The sequence below is a fragment of the Lissotriton helveticus genome, chromosome 2_1 (genome assembly GCF_964261635.1).
Source record: "Lissotriton helveticus chromosome 2_1, aLisHel1.1, whole genome shotgun sequence".
In the NCBI taxonomy this organism is placed as follows: domain Eukaryota; kingdom Metazoa; phylum Chordata; class Amphibia; order Caudata; family Salamandridae; genus Lissotriton; species Lissotriton helveticus.
This window is the reverse complement of record NC_136059.1, coordinates 1,589,957,551-1,589,983,626: the sequence shown is the minus strand read 5'-3', so window position 1 is coordinate 1,589,983,626 and position 26,076 is coordinate 1,589,957,551. Positions and strand designations below refer to the sequence as shown.

At 41.2% G+C, this 26,076-nt stretch overlaps 1 protein-coding gene across 3 annotated transcripts in view; it reads right to left on the bottom strand.

Annotated features, from left to right (window-relative positions):
* TECRL (trans-2,3-enoyl-CoA reductase like) overlaps positions 1-22,647 on the bottom strand; it is a 769,360-nt gene extending 746,713 nt beyond the window's left edge. Inside the window, exon 1 of one of the 3 annotated variants that reach the window (XM_078677590.1) lies at positions 22,338-22,647. In XM_078677590.1, the coding sequence (XP_078533716.1) occupies positions 22,338-22,559 (222 nt within the window). In that variant the 5' untranslated portion in view covers positions 22,560-22,647. The remainder of the gene's footprint in view (positions 1-22,337) is intronic. The other 2 variants (XM_078677589.1, XM_078677588.1) reach the window with 2 other exon arrangements.
* Between the last annotated feature and the right edge of the window lie 3,429 nt (positions 22,648-26,076).

Genomic DNA, 26,076 nt, shown 5'->3' with positions numbered 1-26,076 from the left:
AGCAAAGTCAAGGAGAAGCAAGGGACAGAGAGCAGGAGATAAGAGTTGAGGAGAATGGCGATAACAGAGTCAGACAAGGAGAAGAAGAGACCAACACCACCCCTGCGAGACGAACACGGAGTGGTAGAGCTGTGGTGAGGCCAACGAGATTCAGAGACTATGATTTGAGCGACGGACTGTAAGTTGAAATGTTTGTGCGAAAAAGGGGAGATATGTAGAGACGCTCTAGATGTTGCACGGCACGTCGGCGGACGTGACGTGCAGGCGGCCAGGATTGGCTGCTGGTGTTGGGGGCGTGGCTGAGCGCGAGAGCGCGAAAGTATAGCGGGAAGAGCGGGCGCTGGAGCGGAGGCTCGGCGCTCTTTGGGAATTATCAGAGTTATAGCTAATAAATAATTGTTAACTACAGTAAGGGCTCAGAGTCATCATTGGAGTCTGCTTACATCATTACACAAAACAACGCCAGTGGTGACGTGCGTGGTGTGAACGCGCGTCACTGCAAATGCTACTTTGCCGGCGATCAGCAGGCTATAACTCGCTTGCGTGCGCGTTCTAGCAAGATGATCGACCGCAAAGTAGCATTTTTCAGAGCCCCAAAATGTCTCGGCCGAGACGAGCGCATGCGCTGGATCAGGCCGAGACCTACACAGCGGAATACAAACTATGTGCAGAAAGGGAGATTCTTCAGCCGCACCAGATCTGGGGGGCATCAATGTTTAGATAGCAGCAATTGTTATTTATAGTTCCTAGAAATTGCATGCTTGGTAAGAACTGTTATGTAAAAAATAAACTATGCAGCCGCATTACGTTGCTTAAAAAAAGAATCTTGAATTTTAAAAAATCACATTAAATGACAAAAACAATAATAGGAGATCCTCCTTATAGACACAGCTTTCGGGGGAAGACATGTTTTGTAGAAGGAAGTAGAACATCAAGTGTTGTGGGTGGGAGTATAGTGGGGTCAGGTTCCTGAACAAGCACTAGAGACGAGTGTGCATTCGCTGCGATAATCTGCAGCACAACATAATATTACCATTCCCAGATAGTGTTACATGATATACAAAGATGTATTTGCAGATGGCGAACAGTGTGATCCAGTGAACATAATGGGATTCATTTACACACCGTAAACCCTGAGCACTCTGTGGATTTGAACTTTCAATCTAGTAGTGAATTGTAAAGAAAGAGAGGTGGAGAGAAAAGATTGAATGTTTATGGGTGGGGAGAGGGAGAGGGAAGAAGAGGGTGTGTATGTATGTGAGTTTTTTGGCCTGTGATGTTCAGTATCCCAGTCATCAGAGATGGTGGCAGGAGTGATGAAACTCACTGTGGGCGTATCCATAGTGACTCATCTTTGACTCAATGGCGATAGTGGAGATTTTTATGGCATAATGATGGCCAATCCATGATAAATTGTGCATAGTTTTGGCAATAATCCACTATGTTGCTACAATCTTTAGGTGTTATTGGGCACATTGAACCCCTACACCCACAAGAGGACCGGGCTTGCATGCCCTAACTCACAAGTATTAGAATATTTCATTCAGAATGCCTGTAATTTTTGCCAATTTATTTGAAATCTGTACTTTAAAAAGCAAAATTTGGATCTAGTTTTTCACACTAAAAGAGCAGCCCTTCCACCTTCTTCTTGAGAGTTGTCTGGTTTGCTGGCTCAGCCCTGATTGAGGTAATGTTTATGCCCCACTACTTTCAAAGTGCACCAGCCACCATTGCTGTTTATAAATGTTGCTACTCACGAAGGTCATCTATTAATTGTTGTGAGCTCAGCTAGGCAATTGCTTATTCTTGGTGATAATGTAAGGACTCATGTACAGTGCCCTTTTATGAGAGCAAATCCCAGAATTAGCAAAATCACAAGGCTTGCATCTGCAAAAAAGATTTTCTTTATGTATAAAATCACTTTTACGAGTCAGAAAAATACATTCTGGCTCCTAAAAGGGCTTTTGTCACCCTGTCCAAACTGCAAATATAAGGGGGTATGAAAAGGGTGTCCACCTCCAATTTAAGTCTGAGAGAAATGCATCAATGGTTTCCAACCACAATTGGGGTGGTACACCAGCTCCTCAAAAGTGGTGATATGTAATTTGCAAAGGGCAAGGGGGTCCCCTTTCAACCCCTTCTCCTTTGCAAGTTTTAAAAAAAAGTTTCAGGTATAGTTGGCAGTGGTCCCGTGGACCACTGCCAACTGTCAGTGCAACTGTTTGCATTAAAAAAGAAAACCTCTATTTAAAAACAATCACAGACATGGTGGTACCACTTCAGTCCATCATACCTGAGATAGTAGCCAGTTGCCAGGTGTTGCAAATTGTGACCGGCCTGTCATTCTGCGGGCTGACCTATTTGTACATAGGAGGTTCGCAGAAACAGAATGGATTTCCAAAAAGTCAGCAATATGAAACCACTTTTTGGGACTCAATTCCTAGGACAGGAATTATAAAGAGTTTACACAACGCAGGGCAGTTATCAAAGTTGCTGCACCGGGTTGCATGAACTAGAAAGAGCAAACGTGTTCCATAGCTACAAAGAAATGGAATCGGTATGAACTCTCCCTCCACTGATGGACTTCCAGCAACACTGCTTCAACACAGGCACCCTTCAGCCACTGTGCAAGGGTGTCTGCGTTGTGGTCAGCATAGTTTTTGTGCAGGAAGGTTTCAATTTCTGCACAAAAAATATGCTTTGAGTCGCTTTCTTCTTTGTACGTGAAAGTGGAAAAAATGAGGCGGAATAAAACTATTTCTCCGTGTTACACAGGCCTTATGTAGGAGCAGGATTCTGGCACAAATCTATGTCTACAATTCTCTGTCGATGTGGGCCTATGCCAAAATGTATGTATGGATGCACGGGAATGCCCGTGCACCACCAAGAGAATACCCCTTTGACACAAGTAACACAAGACAGCACATTGCACTGTGCTGCATAACTTTTGGTTACAAACCAATATAAATCACTATTTGTGTTAATTTGGAGACGCCAACTTGGATTTTTGTATATCTGGGCCCTAGTACATGAGGCCCTTAGACATGTGACTGATAGTAGAAATGTGTCATAGGGTATACATTCGGCTCTTGCATTTCTCTAAAGTTTCACTCCACTGTGTGTGAATGGGGGATCCTTTTGTTTTTTAATTTCTGTGATGTACTGACTCTTGTTTTTCCGCACTAAACACTTCACAGGTTCAAGCAAAAAATGAGATGACGTTTTCTTCGACAGACAAAAGAAATAAGGGAGTGCAGATTGTAGAATATAAAGAGAAGAAGGAAAGATTAAATCTGAGAGACCAGGAAAGCCAGAAAATGAGAACAGAGTGCCGGGTAAGAACATTAAGGGTAAGAGAAGGAGGTATAAAAGAGAGCTGGCATACTGAGAAGCAAGATGTATTGGTCAAGACAGGGTCAAAACAGCAGTGAGTGTTTGAACCCAGTCCGGCAAGGTTTTATGGGACACACAGAACACAGCTCTGAAAGGTACACATGTCAGCCTTCATTTCATTCCAGAGTTCATCTTTGCCACTCATCCACAACAATTGTCAAGGAAAACAATTCTCAAAAGATCATATCCAGGGAAGCTTATTGCTGTACTCTAAAGCGAAACCTTAGGCGGTTGTTTAATCATGACTCATTCTGACCGTTGCAACATAACCCACAAAGGGGTACTCCAAAGCGAAAGACACTTGTTACACAATGTTACACTCTACCGTCCATTTAAGCCTAAGAATAAAGGATCCTAAAAGGGAATCTATTTGACCTTGTACGAAGCGCCAGCCTTTTGTATTTTCTATATTACCTATGTGGCATGACACAAGGTAGGCTCAATAGTCTGTACAGAAAGATGTTGATATTATTCTAAGTGCTCCTTTTTGCTGTGGACAAGCGGAGTCTAATCCGATACCAGCCTTGTACTATGTTTAAATGAACGAAAACAAGGATGCAGTTCTGTCCTTAAGAGCTTGTTCTGTCTGTGCGCTGCTACTTTTTGCATCATTCTTTCTTCTACATTGTATTTTAAGGTCATTACATAGCATACATCTTTAATACTGTCAGATCTAATACATGTTGCATATGCACATTTTTATTGAATGGAAGAATATATAATTGATGGACTGATCTGGAAATTTCACTTTCAAATATTGGCCAAGTGATGATTCCCTTATTCCACTGTGGCCACTTGAGCCCTGTTGGCTGCAAAACCTGTGGGAAGGCCTCTCCCTGATAACAATGGGCCAGATGTATCAAAGTGTTTTGCCCAGTCTGTGTCTATGGGAAAATGTGTTCATACATAAGGCCCAATATGATTCCCTCTGAAGGAAAAGGGAGGGGAAGACGGCGATCTTGCTAACAAACAATGACTTCTTCAGTCTCAGCTTTCAAGGGAAGTTGCTTGTGATATATATATTTTTTTCTAAACTTTTTATTGATTTTAAATTGATAGTTCGAGGAAGATGATTTTGTAGTACTATGGATGTGGTCAGTTTCGGAAAAGCTACAGCTGCAAGTGGGTGTGCGCCAGGCAATGAAGTTCAAGACAATTTTGTTGTGTGAAACGTCTTTATTTTAAATTAGTATTTTACATATGTTAATAACACATTCAGCGCAGCCAAAGCATTTCGTTCTCTCAGCGAGAACTTCATTAGGGCTTAAGTGATGCAAGGCGAAAAATCAACACAATCAACACAATCATGAAGAAAAGTCCAATGTAATTGCTCCAGTGTTTTGCGCTAGACGCAAAAGAGAATTCCGAGGACTAAATCCTGCCTGAAAATGAAGATTCGTAACTTCAGTCCAAACATAATCGTCTGTGTAAAAGGGAGGGGAAAACAGCCATCTTGCTAACAAACGATTACTTCTTCAGTCTCGGCATTCAGGGGAAGTTGCTTGTAATGTATACATATATATATTTGTACTTTTTAATGATTTTTTATTGATAGTTCGAGGAAGATGATGTAGTACAGTGGATGTGGTCAGTTCCGGAAAAGCTTCAAATTCTTGCACCCTTGACTGAGAAACATCACCAATAGAAACTCTGGACCGGATTCATGAAGGGACGTACGTGTAGTAAATGTACATGTGTCTCTGCATTTGTAGGGGAGTCTCTGCACTCGGGGTGGAATTGAGGGAGAACCGCAGTTCTCAGTGCGAAGATTCTGCCCACAGTGCAGAGACTCCACCACGAGCGAGGAGAGTCCACATTTGTAACTTTACTGCACGTAAGCCCCTTCGTGAATCGGGCCCTTATTATTTTACTATAGAATTCTAACTAAGTTTCCAATCACTTCATACCAATTTTGTATGCTGAAGATTTTCTTGATTCCTAAATCATTAACAGGAAAGTACTTTGAGTCATGTGCGCCAGTGTGACTGTATGGCCTGACAACTCCTTAACACACCCTGAGGAATTCCCCCAAATACTGTTTCAAAAATATTGTGCAGCACAAATATCATGTCAAGAATACTGTGATGTCAAAAAAATTGTGGGAAAGAATATCGTTTTTAAGTCTTTTAGAATGTTTTTTAAATGTAGACCTATGTGCAATTTAATTTATTGGAGTTTTTCTAGTTTTCTGTGATATAACATAGTATTATAATGTTATTGATGTTTATTGTTTTTAGTGTGTCTTTGTTTTTTGGCAGGTTGTTGAGTTTGTAGTAGAAAATAAGGAAGTTTTTAAAAAATGTATAATTTTTTTATGTTTGAATTTGTTAATTTGTGAAAAATTACATACTTTTTTGTATATTTAATAGGTAATTTAACAATATGGTAATCTTTTTCTGTTTGTTGATTGGTTAATTAGATAATTGTGTTTTTGTTTGATTTGATCAATTTGGATATTAATCATGTTATGTTTATTTTTTTGTATAATAATTTTATAGCTGTATCATTTTTAAAAAATATCAAATTTCTATTTTTTTCTGTTATTATTTCTATTTATTTTTGGGGATGTTAAAATTTTAGCAAAATAGGGAAGCATTTAAAAAAATGTTTTTATATTAATTCATATCATTCTTTGAAATTGTTTTCATGCATAATTTCATATGTTATTTTGTACTAATTTAGAATAGGGGAAATTAAATCTGAACTTTTTAAAATGCAGAACACTGTTGCCGACACTGAAGTGGGGAAAAAAATCTGACACCTCCAAAAACCTTTTTAAATGTAAATGGGAAACCCAATCAACCCTTGACGGCTTGGGCAATCAAATATTAGCAGGTAAATGAGCCTACAAGGGATTTACTAAACCATTAATTTACATTAATTACTGCATTAAATGTTGTCAAACTCTATCAAAGTAGCTTGCAATTAAATTTTTTCAAAAGCAATTCAGGTTATTAACATATGAACAAATCATCAAAGAAAGATTTATCACACGGGTATATGTATTCAAAGAATGAATTTTATATCAATCCAAATTTATGAATTATAAAGGGTACAAAATCAAGTCAAGTGAAGGCTGAGAAAAAAGGGGATAAAAAATATGATTTCCTATGTTAATTCGCATAGGAGCTTGGAACATGACTACAGCCCAAACCGCTGGACGGAATTACACCAACTTTGACAGGAAGGTAGATTTTGGTTAGCAGATCATGCGTTCAGCTATCTGGTGTAAATATGTTCAGTAGTTGATGAGAAATTTAAGGGAAAGCAAATTAGGATATCTGGGCAGAGCCTAAATCCAGATCTCAGGGTGAGATCTGATTGGCTGCCAACCCTTCAACCAGGAAGTGTTGGCAGTCATCCTGGAACTAGTCCCACAAAAACCATTTAAATAAAGAAAAAGGGGCAGAGTAGAAATACCATGACCCCCCTAGATATGGTGGTGTAGCTCCCCTATGAACCCGACAGGCCCAAAAATCACTTTTTCATAGGCTTTGCCATAAAAAGACAACGGAGCTGGGATGGGAATCCAGAGCAAAAATGTTGTTAAAATACAAGTGTGGGCTCCCACGCTTGTTTTGAAGATTGCCCCCGGGGGCAGGTCATGGGGGCATTTTTTAAAAGAGGAGGGGGTGCACAAGGCCCCACTCCTAATGCTCATAGAGCCCTGGGGACCACCACCTACCCGGGGCTTTATTCATAAAAAGGAGGGGGGGGCACACTGGGCCCCCCCTTAATGGGCTCTATAAGCCCCACGCACCACCACCTCCCCGGGACTATAGAAAGATTGACGGGCTGCATGGAACCCCAAGAGCCCCGCCGACCAGCACCCGCCAAGTAAGAGCAAACAATCTGCTTCCAGCAAGCGAGAGCTGATAAATGGTCTTGCTTGCTGGAAGCGGAGGTTCCGTCTGTTTCTCTGCCCACTGTCAAGCGGGCAGGGAAACAGGCGACTGGATTGCTGTGACAGAAAGGGGGCTGCATGTTTAGCAGTTCCTTGTTTATGAGAGCAATGCTTGCTCCGACAGGAAGTGGGGAGCCAGGTAGAACTGAGGGGGCCTGGAGGCTTCCCCCACGGTCCCAGGAGGAAAAGAGGAGAAAGAGGCAAAATAAAGGTCAGAAATGAGCAGAAAGAGGTGGAATAATGGTCTGCAACAAGCAGAAACAGGCAAGATAAAGATGAAAAACAAGCAGAAATTGGCAGAATAAAGGTCAGAAAGAGGCAGAATAAAGGTGAGAAATGAGCAGAAAGAGCTATATGAAGGTGAGAAACTAGCAGAAAGAGGCAGAAAAAGGTGAGAAACAAGCAGAAAGAGGCAGAATAAAGGTCAGCAAGGAGTAGAAAGAGGCAGAATAGGGATCAGAAACGAGCAGCAAGAGGCAGAGAAAAGGTCAGACAGAAGCAGACAGAGGCAAATTAGAGATCAGAAATGAGCCGAAAGAAGCAAAATAAAGGTCAGAAACTAGCTGAAAGAGTACAAATAAAGGACAGAAACAAACAGAAAGAGGCAAGATAAAGGACAGAAATTAGCAGAAAGAGCCAAATAATGTCAGAAATTAGCAGAATGAGGCGAAATACAGTTCATGAATGAGCAGAAAGAGGAAAAATAAAGGTCAGCAACAATCAGAAAGAGGCTAAATAAAGTTCAGAAGACAGCAGAAAAAGGCAGAAAACTAGGGTTGGGCGGTAATCTCCGCTCCGACTGCGGAGTTTTCAGAGTTTTGCTACTCTGCGCTCTGATTGAAGTGCGGAGTTTAGCAAAAATTCTGCAAAACTCTGGCGGAGCAGCGTTTACAGGCATGCTCACCCCTAGACTTCATCCCCCAACCAGAAGTGTGCAGGAGGCATGTTTGCAGAGTGGTTGAGGAAGGGTGCATGGCCTCTGACGAGGTCTCAGCAATCCAGCTGAGGGGTACTTACTTGTGGCAACAATAGGGGCTTTTAGCCCTCAATGACCCTCAGCAGCCAAGGGGACTTCCTCCCCAACCAGTAGTGTGCCAGGAGGGGTGTTTGCAGAGTGATTGAGAAAGAGGGTTGGCCTCTGAAGGGGCCTTAAAAACCCAGCTGTGGGGGACTTACTTGTGACAACAATAGGGGTTCATGGCCCCCAATGACCCTCAGCAGCCAAGAGAAGTTCATCCTCCAACCAGCAGTGTACCAGGAGATGCATTTGCAGAATGGTTGGGAAAAGGGGCAAAGCCTATGACGAGGTCTCAGCAATCCAGCCGTGGGGTACCTACTCATAGCAACAATAAGGGTACTTGTCCCCCAACAACCCTCAGCAGCCAAGGGGACTTCATCCCCCAACCAGTAGTGCACCAGGAGGCTCCTTTGCAAAGTGGTCAGAAAGGGGGATGGGCCTCTAATGAGGTCTCAGCAATCCTGCTGTGGGGGAATTATTTGTGGCAACAATAGGGGTTCTTAGTTTCCCTATTGACCCTCAACAGCCATGGAGACTTCATACCCCAAACAGTAGTGCACCAGGAGGCAAGTTTGCAGAGTGGTTGAAAAAGGGGCAGGGCCTCCAATGATGTCTCAGCAATCACATTGTGGGAGGCTTACTAGTGGCAACAATAGGGGTTCTTGGCCCCCAACAACCCTCAGCAGCACAGAGGAGTTAATCTCCCAACCAGTAGTGTGCCACGAGGTGCATGTGCAGAGTGGTTGAGAAAGGGGGAAGGGCCTCTGACGAGGACTCAGAAATCACAATGTGGGGGACTTGGTGTGGCAACAATAGGGGTTCTTGGCCCCCAACAACCCTCAGCAGCACAGAGGAGTTAATCTCCCAACCAGTAGTGTGCCACGAGGTGCATGTGCAGAGTGGTTGAGAAAGGGGGAAGGGCCTCTGACGAGGACTCAGAAATCACAATGTGGGGGGCTTGGTGTGGCAGCAATAGGGGTTCTTGGCCCCCAATTACCCTCAGCAGCCAAGGAAACTTCATCCCCCAACCAGTAGTGCTCCTTGAGGCCCCTTTGCAGAGTGGTTGAAAAAGGGAGAAAGGGGGCGGGGCCCCGCCGAGGTCTCAGCATTCATGCTGTGGGGGACTTACTTTTGGCAACAATAGGGATTCTTGGCCAAACAATGACCCTCAGCATCTAAAGGGAGTTCTTCACCCAACCAGTATTTTGCCAGGAGGCGCATTTGCGGAGTGATTCTGAAAGGGGCGGGACCTCAAACAAGGTCCCAGCAATCCCACTGTATGGGACTTACTTGAGGCAGTAATAGGGGTTCTTGGCCCCCAACAACCCTCAGCAGCCCAGGGGAGTGCATCCCCCAACCAGTAGTGCACCACAGGGTGCCTTTGCAGAGTGGTTGAGAAAGGGGGCAGGGCCTCTGACGTGCACTCACCAATCTCACTTTGGGGGACTTGGCTGTGGGGGCGGGACCTCCTATGAGGTCTCAGCAATTCCGCTGTGTGGAACTAACTGATGGCAACAATTGGGGTGCTTGGACCCCAACGACCCTCAGCATCCAAGGGGATACCATCCCAAACCAGTAGTGCAACAGGAGGCACATTTGCAGAGTGGTTGAAAAAGGAGGCGGGGGACTTACTAGTGGTAATAATAGGGGTTCTTGGCACCCAAAAACCCTCAGCAGCCAAGTGGACTTCATTAGGTTTGACTGAGCAATACACCTCCCACTCATGGAACTCTCCGGAATTCCACAGAGTGAAATTCCATGAGCTCCACCCACACCTACAGAAAATGAGCAGAACATTTGCAGAACCCACTCAGGTACTCATGCAGCCACTCACAGAAAATGTTTTGCCTCAATCCTGCAGGACTCGCCTTCAACATAATTAGTTACCCTGGGGACCCGATCCCAAGGGCCTTTTTACTTCTTATTAAAGGGGAGGGGGGTCATGAGTCCCTCCCAAGCCTTATTAGTCTCCAGGGACCCTATGCCCTAGGGCCATTCTTTTTTTCTAAAGGGGATTGGGGCCATGTATCCCTTCTCCTGAGCCTTTAAAAGGTCCCGGGACCCCATTTGTTTTGGCCCCGGTATGGGGGTCCCCCTGGGTCCCTACCCTGTCGCCTTATGTATTTTTTATGGATGACTGAAACAATATCGATGTCACAAATATAGAATTACCCCAATATCGAGTAAAAAATGTAGAATGCAAAAATATCGAATCCTCGTCTCCAAATAGGTAAGTACAAAAATATCGAATCAAAAATATCGTTGTTAAAAATATAGTTAGTCAAAATATCAATTTTTTTTAAATGCTTTAAAATAATTATAAATTATTAAAATAATAAATATAAATAACTTAAACATTTAAAATACTTATATTACCTTAAAATTAATACATAAATAATTTAAGTTACACAAAAATAAACATACATCTTAATTTTTTAATACATATATATATGTAGCAAAAGTCGACAGCTTGTAGAAAAGACGACAGCGGACCCAAATCTTCAAGGTGCAATTAGTTTATTGTGCCATTCCCCCGCACCTCCGCCATGACGCGTTTCGGGCCCCCTTGGCCGATCACATGACACGCTATGGAGTGATGTCAATCAATTTAAAGTGATAGTGCACACTACTGACGCGTGGATGTCATCATAGACATAGAAGTTGTAAAATGCGCGGTACAAGTCTTATACATTCTATTAAAAGAAACAAATGTTGTTTTTATAAAAAGTTTTCATAGTGTATATATACAAGATAAATATTAACCTTGCATAAAAACAGGATAAAGAAAATCCCAAGATTGCTGCTAAAATAGCGAATACAATGAAATCATACATTATCCTATGTACACCCTGTTGATTTCAAACATATATATATATATATATATATATATGAACGTAATATTAATAAAAAATATACAATATTTTTACCATAGGATAGCGGGAGGATAACATTTACTATTACCACTCCAGTGAGTGCAACAGTAGAGAAAACGTTGGATAGCGTAAGGGTAAAAATTACTATTCCCACTCCAGAGAGTGCAACAGTAGGGAAAGCGTTGGATAGCGTAGGGGTAAAATTACTATTCCCACTCCAGTGAGTGCAACAGTAGGGGAAGCGTTAGATAGCGAGGGGTAAAAATTACTATTCTCACTCCAGAGAGTGCAACAGTAGAGAAAGCGTTGGATAGCGGGAGGGTAAAAATTACTATTCCCAATCCAGAGAGTGCAACAGTAAAGAAAGCGTTGGATAGCGTAGGGGTAAAAATGACTATTCCCACTCCAGAGAGTGCAACAGTAGGGAAAGTGTTGGATAGCGGGAGAGTAAAAATTACTATTCCTACTCCAGAGAGTGCAACAGTAGGGAAAGCGTTGGATAGCGTAGGGGTAAAAATTACTATTCCCACTCCAATGAGTGCAACAGTAGGGAAAGCGTTGGATAGCGTAGGGGGAAAAATGACTATTCCCACTCCAGAGAGTGCAACAGTAGGGAAAGCGTTGGATAACAGGAGGGTACAAATTACTATTCCCACTCCAGAGAGTGCAACAGTAGGGAAAGCGTTGGATAGCGTAGGGGTAAAAATTACTATTCCCACTCCAGTGAGTGCAACAGTAGAGAAAGCTAGGATAGCGGGGGGTAAAAATTACTATTCCCACTCCAGTGAGTGCAACAGTAGGGAAAGCTTTGGATAGCGTAGGGATAAAAATTACTATTCCCAATCCAGAGAGTGCAACATTAGGGAAAGCGTTGGATAGCGTAGGGGTAAAAATTACTATTCCCAATCCAGAGAGTGCAACAGTAGGGAAAGGTTGGATAGCGTAGGGGTAAAAATTACTATTCCCACTCCAGAGAGTGTAACAGTAGGGAAAGCGTTGGATAGATTAGGGGTAAAAATTACTATTCCCACTCCAGTGAGTGCAACAGTAGGGAAAGCGTTGGATAGCGGAGGGGTTAAAAATTACTATTCCCACTCCAGTGAATGCTACAGTAGGCAAAGCGTTGGATAGCGCAGGGGTAAAAATTACTATTCCCACTCCAAAGAGTGCAACAGTAGGGAAAGTAAAGTTTAAATATAATAATTAAAATGTATTAAATATCAATACCAAGAAAATATTAATTAAACAAATACCAATTTATTATTATATAATAATTAATCAATTACAAATTAATATTAATAATTAAAATTAATTACCTATTAATACAAATTAATTACCTATTATTTAATACATTAAAAATAAATAACAAATAATACATAAAAATGATTTACTTAATTACAATTAAATTACTCCCCCCCTATTCCCCTAAAAACCCACAACCCACTACACAAAATAAATTAATAAAATTAACTTAATTATCAAATAATCTATTAATAAAATAAAATTACAAATTAAAAATGTATTAATTAATAATTATTTAACAATTCAAACTCAATACCAATAACTTAATTAACATATTTAATTAATTACAATTAAATTACTTCCCACCCTATTTCCCTATAAACCCACAACCCGCTACAAAAAATAAATTAATTACATTAACATAATTATCAATTAATCAATTAATAAAAATTAATTACCAATTAAAAACTAATAAATTACCAAATAATAAAAAATTTATAATTAATTCAAAATAAATACCAATTAAAAAACTTAACATACTTAATTATTTACAATTAAATTACTTCCCACCCTATTCCACTACCCACAACCCGCTACGGAAAATAAATTAATTAACTTAACCTAATTATCAATTAATAAATTATTAAAAATACATTACCAATTAAAAATTAATTACCAATTAAAAATTAATTTATTACCAATTAAAAAATAATTAACAATTAATTTTAAATAAATACCAATAAATAAATTATCATTTATAATTAATTACAATTAAATTACTTCCCACCCTATTCCCCTATAAACCCACAACCCGCTACAGAATACGATTACGCAAAAATTTAATAACATAAAAAAACTTTAAAAAATTTTATATTATTAAAATTCCGATATATTTTAATATCTATATTATATACTTCCATATTTTGTCTTTCTATATTTTAAAAATCGATATTTTAACTTTCTATATTTTAAAAATCGATATTACTTACATCGATATTTTGACTTTCTATATTTTAAAAATCAATATTACTTACCTTCTATTTGATATTTTTAACAACTATATTCTGTCCATTCAATATTATATCCATTCTATATTTTTTACTCGATATTATGTCCATTCTATATATTTTTTTCGATAATATGTCTGTTTACCATTTTTTATTTAACACTTCAGGACATGGGACTAAGTCCCTGAGTCTTAAATGGCTGCCAGCAACAGTTTTCTGCGGTTGCTGACCGCCAATCAGAGCGCTCGCTCCCACGGTCTGACTCCAATGGGAGCAAATTGGCCCAAGGGGAAAAAAGCTCCCTTGGCCAATCAGAATGCTCCATCTTTAAATTGACACCCTCTCAGGAGTCTCTAGCACCTCTTGCGGACTTAACCATTAAGATATCTATATTTTTCTTAACTTTAATGTCACAAAAATTACAGAACGGATTTACACCTAATCATAACAAGCAGAATCTGTGGACCAAGATGCAGCTTTCTGCCAAATTTGGTGTAATTTCGTTCAGCAGTTTTTGCTGTAGCCCTTCCTATAGAAGTTTATGCAAACTGCATGGGGATTTTACATTTTGTGACCCCCTTTTTTCTCAGCCCATGCTTGACGGATCACCCCGAGAGTTTCCCTGCATAAACTCAACAAAAGGTATCACTGTTTTGGAACATTTTGTGGAGATTTGCCAAACGGAGCAAAAGTTATTAGCAACACAAGAATCGCTTTTCCATTGGAACAGGCACAGCTGACCAAACTATAACTACCCAGTGGCTATGGCCACTGGCTAATATCTTTCCATCTATCTATCTATCTATCTATCTATCTATCTATCTATCTATCTATCTATCTATCTATCTATCTATCTATCTATCTATCTATCTATCTATCTATCCATCTATCTATCTATCTATCTATCTATGTTTTAATATTAAAACAGTTTACATTTAAATTTTGAGTTAATCATTTATTTTTGTAGTCATTTTTCATTAATTATTTCTTAATTCTGTTACTGTATAGTTTGGCCATTTTTTAATGTTTAGTATTTGTAATTGTAATGAATTATTATCAGTGCTTAATATTTATGTTAGAATACATTTTTTATATAATATGTTTATTGTTTTTGTGATTATTTTAAAGTATCCATTTTTATTTTATGCTTAACAATACATTTTCATGTATTTTTATATCATAAGCAAATATTTTAATGTAATATTATTTTTACTGTTAGTATATATTTTAATGTTGATATAATGTACAATACTTAAATTTTGATATACTTAATTAACAATTTTATGATGATTGTGTGGCCTTTTATATTCTTGCCGATATTTTTGCCTTTATATACAAAGTATATAAAGTCAATATTTGTGTCCTCAATTTTTTGGGAAATATTTTTGTCACCAATATTGTTGTCTGAAATATTTCATCCTACAACTCCACTGAGACTAGGGAGCTATTCTGCCTTCTGCTTTAACAAAATTAATTTGAATGTCTTGCCCTACCCAGTGCTTTGAGGACTGTGTGGTATGATAGCCTGAACGACCAAGAAAGCAGGGGAGCCAGACATTGTAAAAGGCACTCCTAGATGTTTGAGTGTATTTTTATCCCCAGAGCATTGCCTGTTTTCATAATGAAGGAGTGTAAGAATGTTGCCTTAAGCTATCTCTTTGTGCAGAAATAAAAGCCCAGAAAAACACGCAATGTCATTTTTCAGAGTAACTCTGTGAAATACTCATCCTAGTTGAGAACTGATTTTCCCTTACAACCCAGATATCTCCCTTTATCCAACCCCAAGGCCACTGATCACTGCTTGGTCTCAGCCTCCTGATCCTGTCTGAGAATGAGAGAAAAGCTCAGTCACACTAGTGCTGTGAAGCCTCCTTCAGCTGAACTATCAAGAGGTTAAAAAAAAAGGTTTGTAAAGTCCAAAAAAAGGAGAGCCAAATGAAATAAGTAATCCAGATCATTGGATGCTGTAGCATCAAGCATCAGCTATTAAGAGATCCTCTCCTGATATCCTGCTTGTTTATCAAATACATGCACCCTGTGGGAAAATCTGTTATTAGTTAGGAAAGATGTGAGTTCTTCCCTAATAACAGTTCAAACTCTTGTCAGGTCCAACACGCATTTCCTACAATGAACTGGGGCTCAACCTCTGGAAACTATGGCACTTAGCAGAAAGGTTTAAATAAAAGGCAACAGTGCAAAGTATTTAGTAGTAGCAAAACAATTAAACTGAAAACAATAATACAAATTCCAAAACCAATTTCTAAAAATCAAATTATTAGTCATAAGAAAAAATAAACAAATACAATTAAAATCCAGTTAAGTTCAGCCGAGATATACATTTTTTACATTTTATGGCACAAAGCTCTAAGAAAAAGTAAAGCACAAATCAAACTTCATTGTTTGTATCTGACCAGGAGCTAGTCAAGATTTTAGGTGGACCGCAATGGAGCAAGGATCAGACACAAACAGTAGGCCATCCTGGTCAAAGTTTTTACCTTATGAGTTAGCCCACATTTTGGCTGTCAAAATCCTGCAGCAGGGCAAGGTTAAAGAATGTATCTCATGAGATCCACTCAAAGTCAGATGCCCATATGCCAAGGTTCAGCTGAAGCCTTTGGTTTGGGCGGGAAAAGCTCTAAGCAAGAAAATGTAAATGTTTGGCCTATTGAAGTTCTCTCATAAGAAGTTCTTTTGACTGGTCAAGATTTATACCTTCGTACTCATCTCTTTTTTGAAGCACGGAATCTTCCAGTGGGATGGGCGGTAAGCTGGGAAGGTCATAGTGAAGTCATATACCATTCCTGGAGGTTCTGCAGAACTTTAGAGATTTGTGATCTTTTTTTTAAGTCCTACTTTTTTCAACTTTTAGTAGAAGCTCGAGTTGGCGACTTGTAACGCTCCTGGGGCCTGAAGGAACGTGCGCAGGGATCAGGATTCACTCAAGCAGACGCCACCATCAGAATCCACTCCTGGTCCAGTAACAACTGGGCAGCTGGTCACTCCTGGAAAAGGGCCTCCTGCTGCTTTTGTTGGCCCTGTAGCAACACAGAGGGTTATCCAACCACCCCTAGAGTCCACTTCTTAGTTCCGGAACAAGTGGGAGCAGGTGCAGCCCTTTAAGTCTTCATATAGGTCACAGATAGCAGACCCAGTTCTCTTTTGTTCTAACCACAGGTCCAGATGTGGTCTGATGAGCCGGGGGTGAGGTGCCATATTTGCAGAGATTACTAGCGAGTGGGTGTAGATGTCTTCTAAACAATCCCTGACCAATGGTTAAAATATTTCCAAGGGCAACCCCTTCCACTCGTTCAGCACATCCTTTTAGCCTCACTGTGCACTATTCTTAGTTAAATCAAATGACCCATCGTCCCCTCCTCTCGATTTAATATATATAGACAGGCTTCACCCTGGTCCCTTTCACGCTAATTAAGTTCCTGAGACCTCTATGACTTACCTTTTCAAGAGAGGCAAGGAGGTAGGTTGAGGGAGGTAAGTACCCACCTCAAGCATTGTTGGACTTGGCCCTTTTTTTGCCTTCCTCCTGTTATTTTTTCTGACCTGCTGTTGGTGGTTTTTAGGACTCTGGGCACTTTATCACTGCTGTCCAGTGTAAAGTGCATGTGCTCTCTATGGTAAATGTGGTAAGATTGGTCTACACCTGTTTGGCGTATTTAATTTACCTATCAGACCCCTGTAAAGCGGTATCTCATATACCCGGGGCCAGTAAATTAAATGCTACTGTAGGCTTGCAGCGCTGATTGGCCCACCCACCAAAGTAGTCTTTCAAACCTGTCTCAGGACTCTGCCAATGCAGGGCCTGCGTGCGCAGTTTACTGCTGCTGTGACATGGCACGTAAAGTGGTTGCCACGTCTGTGACCCCCCTTTTACTACATATCAGTTACCCCTAAGGTAGGCCCTAGATAGCCCTGTGGGCAGGGTGCACTGCAGGTAAAAGGTAGAACATGTGCCTTAACTGTGTGTCATGTCCTGGTAGCGACAAACCGCCATTTTAGTTTCTCACTACTGTGAGGCTGCCCTCTAATAGGAATGCATTGGGGATTCCCTGATATGTGCTTCAGTGGTAATTCCTGACATGAGAGGAGTAGCGTGGTCAAGTTTGGTATGTTTGGAATAGTGGTAGTAAATGCTGCAGAATGGTGTTCGCAAATTTATTACCACTATTTTAGAAATGCCACTTTTAGAAGTGGGCCTTTCTGTGTGATATGTGTCTTTGTGCCTGCCTCTTGTGTATTGCATGTCTGGCTCTGAATGACAGGGGCTGGGGAGGTGCAGTGGCTCCAAAAGGGCTGGGTGATTCAGCACTGGGCTCAATAGTCCGATCTGCATTTGGCGTAGTGAGAGGAGTAGCCCCTGGGCCTGAATAGGACACTGCCTGCCTTACACAATGCTGGCTCCACCCCCATGTAGTGTGTCTGGGGCCAGAGCCTACAATAACAATGCAGGTGTTTGTGCACTGTAAGGAAATGTGTAAGTGACCCCCAGAACTGGTTTGGACTGGGCATAGAGCCCTTTGCCAGGGGGGTAGAACAAAGACATTTTGCCAACTAAATATTGGGGCTGTGACCCCATGTGTGTGTGGAACTTTGTTCTGAATTGGAACATGTGGCTGGCAGGCTGCTGGACTGCCAGGAACTGCCACCTGGGGCTCCCTAACTTGTGGGAGTGAAGCTGCTACATTGCTGAAGAGCCCCGGTGTACTGGCCTACCGGGGGACACTTTGCTGGTGCCCCCGTCTTTAAAAACCATAGCACAAGGTGATTGCTTTTACTGCTAGTGGAAAGTGCTTATGGAGCACTACCTATTTTCCCTTGGTGCTGCTGGGTGGAAGGGCGTGAAGAGAGCTCATGCGGATTGTCAGGGCTGCCTGTGTATGTGGTCTTGTGGGGTATCCTGCCTCCGGCACTGACTGCCCGGGAAGAATACATATGCCCGCTCACCGCCTGTGACCCCAGTCCAGTGCTGGGATCGCAGTATCGAGCCACGCCGCAAACAGGGATCCAGGCGGAAGCTGCCTGGTTGTGGGCGGGGCTCTTGGGAGAACGAGGAGAGCCCCGCAGAAGTCAGGCAGAGGTACAGCCTGTTTGTGGGAGGGACTCCTGTGATGACGAGGAGAGCCCCGCGTGTCTGCAAAAGTTGATAGAGGTGAGAGGAGAGCCCCACAAGCCCAAGGGGATGAGAGAGGCTGCGCGGAGCGGACTCGACAGAAATTCGCTCCGGGTTCTACCACAGCGGCCCTTCGCTTGTCAGTGGAGGAGCAGCCAGGTATTTCCTTAAACCCGGGCCTCAGTTGTGAAAGGCTCCACGGTTCTGACATTGTGCAGCTGCACCACAGGGTCACGAGCAGCTGTACCAAATAGTGGGGGCATCTTGGCTTCAGGAAACTGTACTGGTGGCCCCTAATTGGAGTACAGGTGATCCAGCACGGCCCCATCCTGAAAACAGGGACCCGCATTCACAAAGGGTACTGTGGATGCCTCACTAGCTGCATGATTTGGGACCCTGTGGTTTGTGCACTGATGGCCAGTGTCGCAGGTCATTTCTAGAGGCACAGCGGTGCTGTTTTAAGGACAAGGGCAATATGTCTAGCCATATATTAGTGCCCTCCATGTGTGACCTTGGCGCCTGCTTAGTGGCACCGTGTTTCCAGTGATTATTGTGTGTTTACATGCATGTTGATGACAAGTGCCTGGTGGCCCAAGTGATTTGTGTAATAGTAGTAGGCCTATTTGATGACATGGGATTTCCCTAATAGGGGTATGCTATAAGTGTTTACTCTGGTGCAGTGTATGCCTAAGAGTCGCATAAGGGGTTATGAAATGATGCATTACTGATGATCTTTCCTGCCTAATGTGTTTATGCTAAGTGCCTCTTGCCAGTAGTTACTCGTTGTTTTATTTCCACTACCTGTGAGTTCTAATACCAATGACAGTGGCCCATTGCCCCTGTAATGTATATAGGCCCCTATAAAGTGATACCTAAGTGCCAGGTGGCACAGTGTATATATGTGATTACGTTCTAATGTGTTTTATGAGTAATACAAAGGATATTTTTGATATAACCTTGTGTGGAGTTTCTTTTGTGGTGTGCCTAGTGTGTTGCTGCTGTGTGTGTGTTGCACAAATGCTTTACAATTGCCTCTGGGATAAGTCTAACTGCTCTGCCAAGCTACCAAGGGATGAGCAAGGGTTATCTTTGGTGTGTAACTCCCTTGCCCTGACTAGAGTGGCAGTTTCTGCCTGGCTTAGGCGCTTGCCCTAGCCAACTAGAAATCCCATTTCTAACAAGCATGAATCGCAAACCTTGCCAGGGTGAACCACTAACATCACTAAGTAAACTTGTGCTGATGCCCCTGGTAGCTATGACAAAGGCTTCACTTAGAGGCAATAAATATAGTATTAATGCAGTACTAAAACAATAATAAAGTTAAAATGCAACACAATAAAAATACCAAAATGAATTAGTTATAGCAGTGAAAATAAATGTCGCCCAATAAAACGGTATTTAGAGCAACAGTACAAATAAGCGCACATTGACACATTTATTACTACAGTGCAAAGGTAAACTTTTTGTTTATTACTACAGTTCAGCACAATTGGCGCAAGAAAAACATGTTTTATGTCCTCACATATTGCATGTAATAATTGATTTACAGTTTAGTGACGTCTCTTCAATGTTGTTTTAACTTACTGTACAAATGTAACCTATTCCGACTTTGTTTTGGTTAAATACTTTTTGGGTAAAACAAACACACATGAAAAAATACATGGCGTAAACCATATGTGAAAGTACACAGAGTATATTATTTTATTTTTGTATAAGAGTGACCAGCACACACAATTTTACATCCATGGACATGTAATATACATCTTGTTAAGACATGGGTGCACAAAGTTCATCCACAAATTCTTTGTTTTAAAAAGAACTCCTTTATGCAAATCTTCTTACAATCTGATTTTTGAGTAGCCATCGAGTTTTGTCTCTTCACAAGAGACTTCTTCAGGGCTTGATTTGTTATTTGATATGAAAAATCCTCAGAAACCACGTTCCTTTATCTAAAGCTGGCCATGCCCAAGTAAAAAGGTTCTATCAACTCCCAAAAGTCACATGAACCCGTTATAATACAATTTTTCTTATCACTATGTGAGCATCTTCCTTATTTTGTTAAAAATCAGTTTACCATGGTACGTGATCCAAGCCTATGCATACATCCCATTCTTATTAACCGGGAACAGCAACTTGTGTATACAACCGAGTCATTCTATTTATTATTATTCCCATTGTTGAGGGTTGTAGTGCACAAAATGCAGCAATATAAAAGAACATTTTTTAAAAGTAACATAAAAAATACAAAAAATATGGAAATTATTTTACGTTCCTTTCCAAATAAGAATGTCATCATCATAATGACTGCCCCCAAACTACTCTACTGAGCTTTGCCCTTGTCACAGCTACTAGGATTATGCTGCACAAAGGACCAAGATAGGTAGAGATGATCTAAATTATGTGGCATTTTTATTTATTTATGCAGCACATTCCCGTTCAGAAATAGCTTTATCCATTTGAGCTACAAACATCACTTTTTGTTACATCTGCAAATTATGAAAAATAGGTGGCAAATGTGGTAAATCTATAGTTATGTGGTAAATGCAGAAACCACAGAATTAAATAAAACCATTGACCCTCACCATTGGCTTTTATTTTATCAGCAATGTATTTGTTAAATGTAAACCAAAAACTAAGCATTATAATTCCCGTCAGTGCCCATTGTTTGGCACACTTTGAAGAAAACCGCTATGTCAAGCTACCTACCAAAAAACAAAAATGCAATATAAAAATACATAATTAGTGGCGAGTAACGTAGTGCTTAATTACCATCTATTACCACCTTCCGCTCGTGATATATTATGTCACCAGAAACCCCTCTTACCATATTACACGTTTACCTGTTATTTATTAACATAGATACAGTATGCACAAGGGCCTCTCGTGGGTCATGATGTACCACGCCTGCCACTACCTATTTCACTCTGTACATCTGCATACATGGTTTATCCATTGCCATTTTGCCATGAGCATTTGATTGTAAAAAAAAAAAAAAAAAAAAAGATGTTTAACCAAAACCAGGATGCAAAGGTTTGAAAGCGTACAGTAAAGTAAAAACACACTGAAGAGGCCTCTGAGTATTACAGTGTTGTTTCCCTGTGTAAAGTAAGGATCAGGCACTAAATAGTATTTTTCTCACAACAATTCCACTTCACTGTGGTAATAACATGAGATTTTCGCACTCTTATAATATAGTTGAAATACATAACATGTAATTTGGCCACAGTTATTTTCACCTCAATAGTATGTTAGACGCGTCTGTTTTAACAGAGTTGCTGTGAAATATAAAATGGGACAACTGAAAATATATATATATATAGATATAGGGGCACTGTTAAAAGTGTATTCACAAACATGTTGGGTTTACAAAAACGCCCAGGGGGAAATTAAACCAGAAAAGAAAAAAAAAATCTCATTACAGAACATAAAAACAAGGAGAGTACAAGAAAGACTAAAATGTTATTATGCATTTACAGCACGCTATAATTTGACGATTAAGAATGATACTGTACGCATTCGTTTGAGGCCGAAATCATTCAAAAAAGCATAAACTAAGTTAATTTGGATGTGTTTTAACTTTCGATTTTGGCTGCAGAAATTGGATAAATGTTATTAAAGATTAATCGTTTTTTCATTATTATTCCTAGCAATAAGTGGTTAGTATTGAGCTGTAGCATTTATTTTCTGTGCGTGCTGACAGCGTGTGTCACATCCTGAAATCGACTAAATGCACTGTGTGCCCTCCTGCCCAAGGTGCGGCGGATGTGTCTCTCACCTTGTCCACCACGCAGATCTGCTTCCGGCTTTGGGCATCGAGAATCTCCACTTCATAGCAAGGGATCTTAGAGTGTCTGAGGACTGGAGGGGACCTCAGCTGTGCGGCCGAAAGAACAAACTGAGACAGCGCCAAGAAGGACTTCTGTTCGTTACTGTGAGCTACTCCCGCCTTCACGTTCTTCTTGTGCGCCTGGACGCACGCCTTTTGCTTTGCAAACATTGCAGGGGCAGACGTGCTGCGCCCTTGTGCATGTCACCAGCCCCAGGACAGCGCCCAAAGAAAAGAGAGCGCCTCTCTGCCTCTTAGTTATGTACACGGGCGAGGAGTGACAACGGAAAGGTCAGGGGGCATTCCACTGCCGGAGTCATGTCACCCAGTTTTAGCAAGATTGAAAACAATGGCTCCTAATCCCTTTCTATATTTAGCCAGCTCTGGTGTGCCTCGATGCCGCTTCTGCGCCAGTGTTCGGGCCATGTCTCGCACAGCTCGCTATCTTGATTACGTAAAGTGACAATCTAGGCGCTGGCATTCCGAGCCTGTGAGGAATGAAATCCAGAGAGAGATGTCATTTCTAACACTGGAGAGCTGGATAAGCAAACATAATGTGACCTCAGCTCAGGCCCAGGGTTGCTGGGGTTGCAAGTCTGAATACAGGACTTTTTGTTGTTTGTTTGTAATCTGTACATTCAATGGATATTGTAAGTAACATTATAGTTCCTTGACCATGCAGGGGTACAAGGCCTGCAGGCCGAGTGCTTTTGCTAATCACAGAACTCTGAGGTGACTTTTAATAGCCCTAGCAATGAAGGACGAGGGGAATTTTTACCCCATTTAATATTTCGGCCTGGCTGCTCGTGCCCCCCTCTTTTCTTTTTGTAAGTGCATTTTACACTTAGCTGCAAAGTGGTGCTGCGTTTAGCCAACAACACTTTGCGTGCTTGTATTGTTCAGCCCTACGTGCAATATGGAAAGCAAACACAATTTTCCACAATGTGGAAGGGCGAGATTTTGATCGATACCTTATCACTATTGATCTAAACCCCGATCTGGTCGACTGAACCTTTGTTGCCTGTCATTGAAGGAAGAAAGTGCCTCTCCTATCAAGTTAGTTCACCCAATAAAGGACCCCGCTCCAAAAGATCACAAACAACTTCTAGCTTTCAAAAGTTTATTGTAAGGATAGGATAAGCTGCAAATACAGGCATCTCAGAATGAGATTCACGAGATACACAGGTCCAACTACATACATGTGCTCTCTGAAAGCCCTCAGACGAGCAACGGAAATTACTAACACAAGTTCTAAGAATAATAAAGCTATCAGCATTGACGCATATCTCTCCTTCATTTAAGTTGGAGGAAAACACACAGGTTAGGCTGTCCCTACCCTGCTCTAGATGGTATCCCTACTTAACCAAATCCCAACCTAACAAAGGTGTCAGCAGTGAATGACCCCCAAGGGAAGTCACTCACTCTAAGTCTCTTGGTGAAAACCTATAGTTCTCCAGTCATGACCCCTCTCTGCCTACCCATCCGCTCTCTAAAGGGTCCTCAGGTATCTGCTCTAACTCCACCCAGGGGTGCTGTCCCTAATACAAAACAGTCAACAACATTTGAGACGCCCCTCATGAGACGCCCCTCACGTGGTGTAGCTTCTGGCTTTTTCCATGCTGCTTTGTATTGGGCCTCATACGTTGGAGTTGACCTTGCTTCTCAGACTCTTCTCCGGCCCGCTGATACCCCTTAAACATTCCAGAACCCTCCTCCATGTCTGGGCCGTCTACTGAACAGACCTCTATTCATATTATTTATAATCGGATCCTCCCTTTCTCTTGCAGACAGACATCTGCAGCCAAGAACCCAACTCTCATAGACTTCCAAAAAGGTTTGCAACATTTCTCGGCCCAGACATGTACGTGTAAATCAATGTTAAAACATTTCAGGCCTACAGCATTTCTCATAATGATTATAACATTCAACTTCTTCATTAATTAAAGCATGTTAATACTCTTATTCTATTATTCAGTAAACACATCTATAAATCATGGCCCATTAAATGCAATGGCCAAAACATTATTTCAATCTATGTCGTGAAAAGAAACACCTTCCCCTTCCCTTCTAGCTCTGGCCCTGAGGCCTACCACATTCTGCGTTTAACCACATGCCATCTTACATTTTAACAGCTACACGACATGGATTCAGGAATAATCACATCTAATAAAATCATATAGTGTCACACATTTCTGTATTAGTTCCACTTCTACTTAAATCTCTACATTAGCTATACATTCAGAATATAATTGCAGATACTACTAGCACTCATGGCATTTCTCCTCATGATTTGTGCTTACTACAGGTAAGTGTGATGTACTCATACATTTAGGTCAGTTTGCGCTCTCTCAGTTCCCCCCTTTGATGACCTCTCGGGGTCATCACTAACATTTAAACTGCAGTTATTGCTGGCATAATTTGTCTCTGCGCTTCCAGAGCCCTCAGACTCCTGTACTGATTATCTTGTATGGCAGCCAATCTCTGCAGCTGCTCTCTTTGGGCCCTTTCTGACCTTCTTGCTCTGTACCATTTGAATACCCTCACCAATCCCCACAATATGATCCCACAGATCAATATTATGATGACAGGTTTTAGTATATACCACACAAAGCTTTTGCCTAGGGTGGAGATCCACCCTCCAACTTCACTCATTCCGTGGCCCACCTTTTCCCAGGCATTTTCTCTACTCAAGTCTCCGATCTCCTTGTGAATATCAGTTATGTTCCTAATAACTTTCTCAAGGGGCTTCGAATTGTCTGGAATGTAAGTACAACATTCCTGGACCTTCAAAGCCTTACAGACTCCGCCCTCTTTTGCTAGTAGGACATCTAACGCAAGACGGTTCTGAAGAACCATAGCCCTTATCGATTGCATCTCTCCTTCTACCAGCATTAAGGACTGAGCAGTGCTGGCAGACAACCTGTCGACAACTGTTGCCAGTCGTCTAATTTTAACATCATTAAGGATTAGTCCCAAAAGAGGGAACATAGCTCCAAAGACATCTCCAACCATTTCTGCATCTCCTACATCTCTCCTTCCCCTCGATGATGTCTTGCCCTCGATGATCACTAAGTCTTGTGCATGATATATTTTGGGGAAGACAATTGCTAGGTAACATGATCCATACCAGTTGTCAGGTAGTCTCACGTAGGCATTTCTTCCACATACAAAATACACATTTGGAATCACTTGCATTCCCTTCAGGAAATCTTTAGTATAGTACTCTATATTGAAAGCATGTTCACAGTCGACTTCTCCCACGTATACATTTTCATAATACGTTTTGGCTCGGTGAAGACATAGCTTTCCTCTCTGCGTCTTATCTAAAGCTATTGGACCACTACTACCCTTTCTCTTGTGTGCCTTCTCTTCCTCGGTCCAATCTGTTTTCCATTGTCCTGATTTTTTCAAAATCTTTTGTCTCCTGTAACGATCATCCACCTGCCCTATGAACTTCTTCTCGACTTCTGACACCTTGCATGTCAGGTTATTTCTACGGGCATGTGAAGTATCTAAGGTAATCCAAGGAATGAAGAACTTGGCCAATCTGTCTTCACTCTTCCAGTAGTCCCATTTGTTCATCTGCTTATAATTTGGGACTTCTGGCAACACTGAATCATAGTTGGAGAAATAGTATTCAAAACTATCTCTCTCATAAAATATACTAAGCAATAAGCTACATGTAATG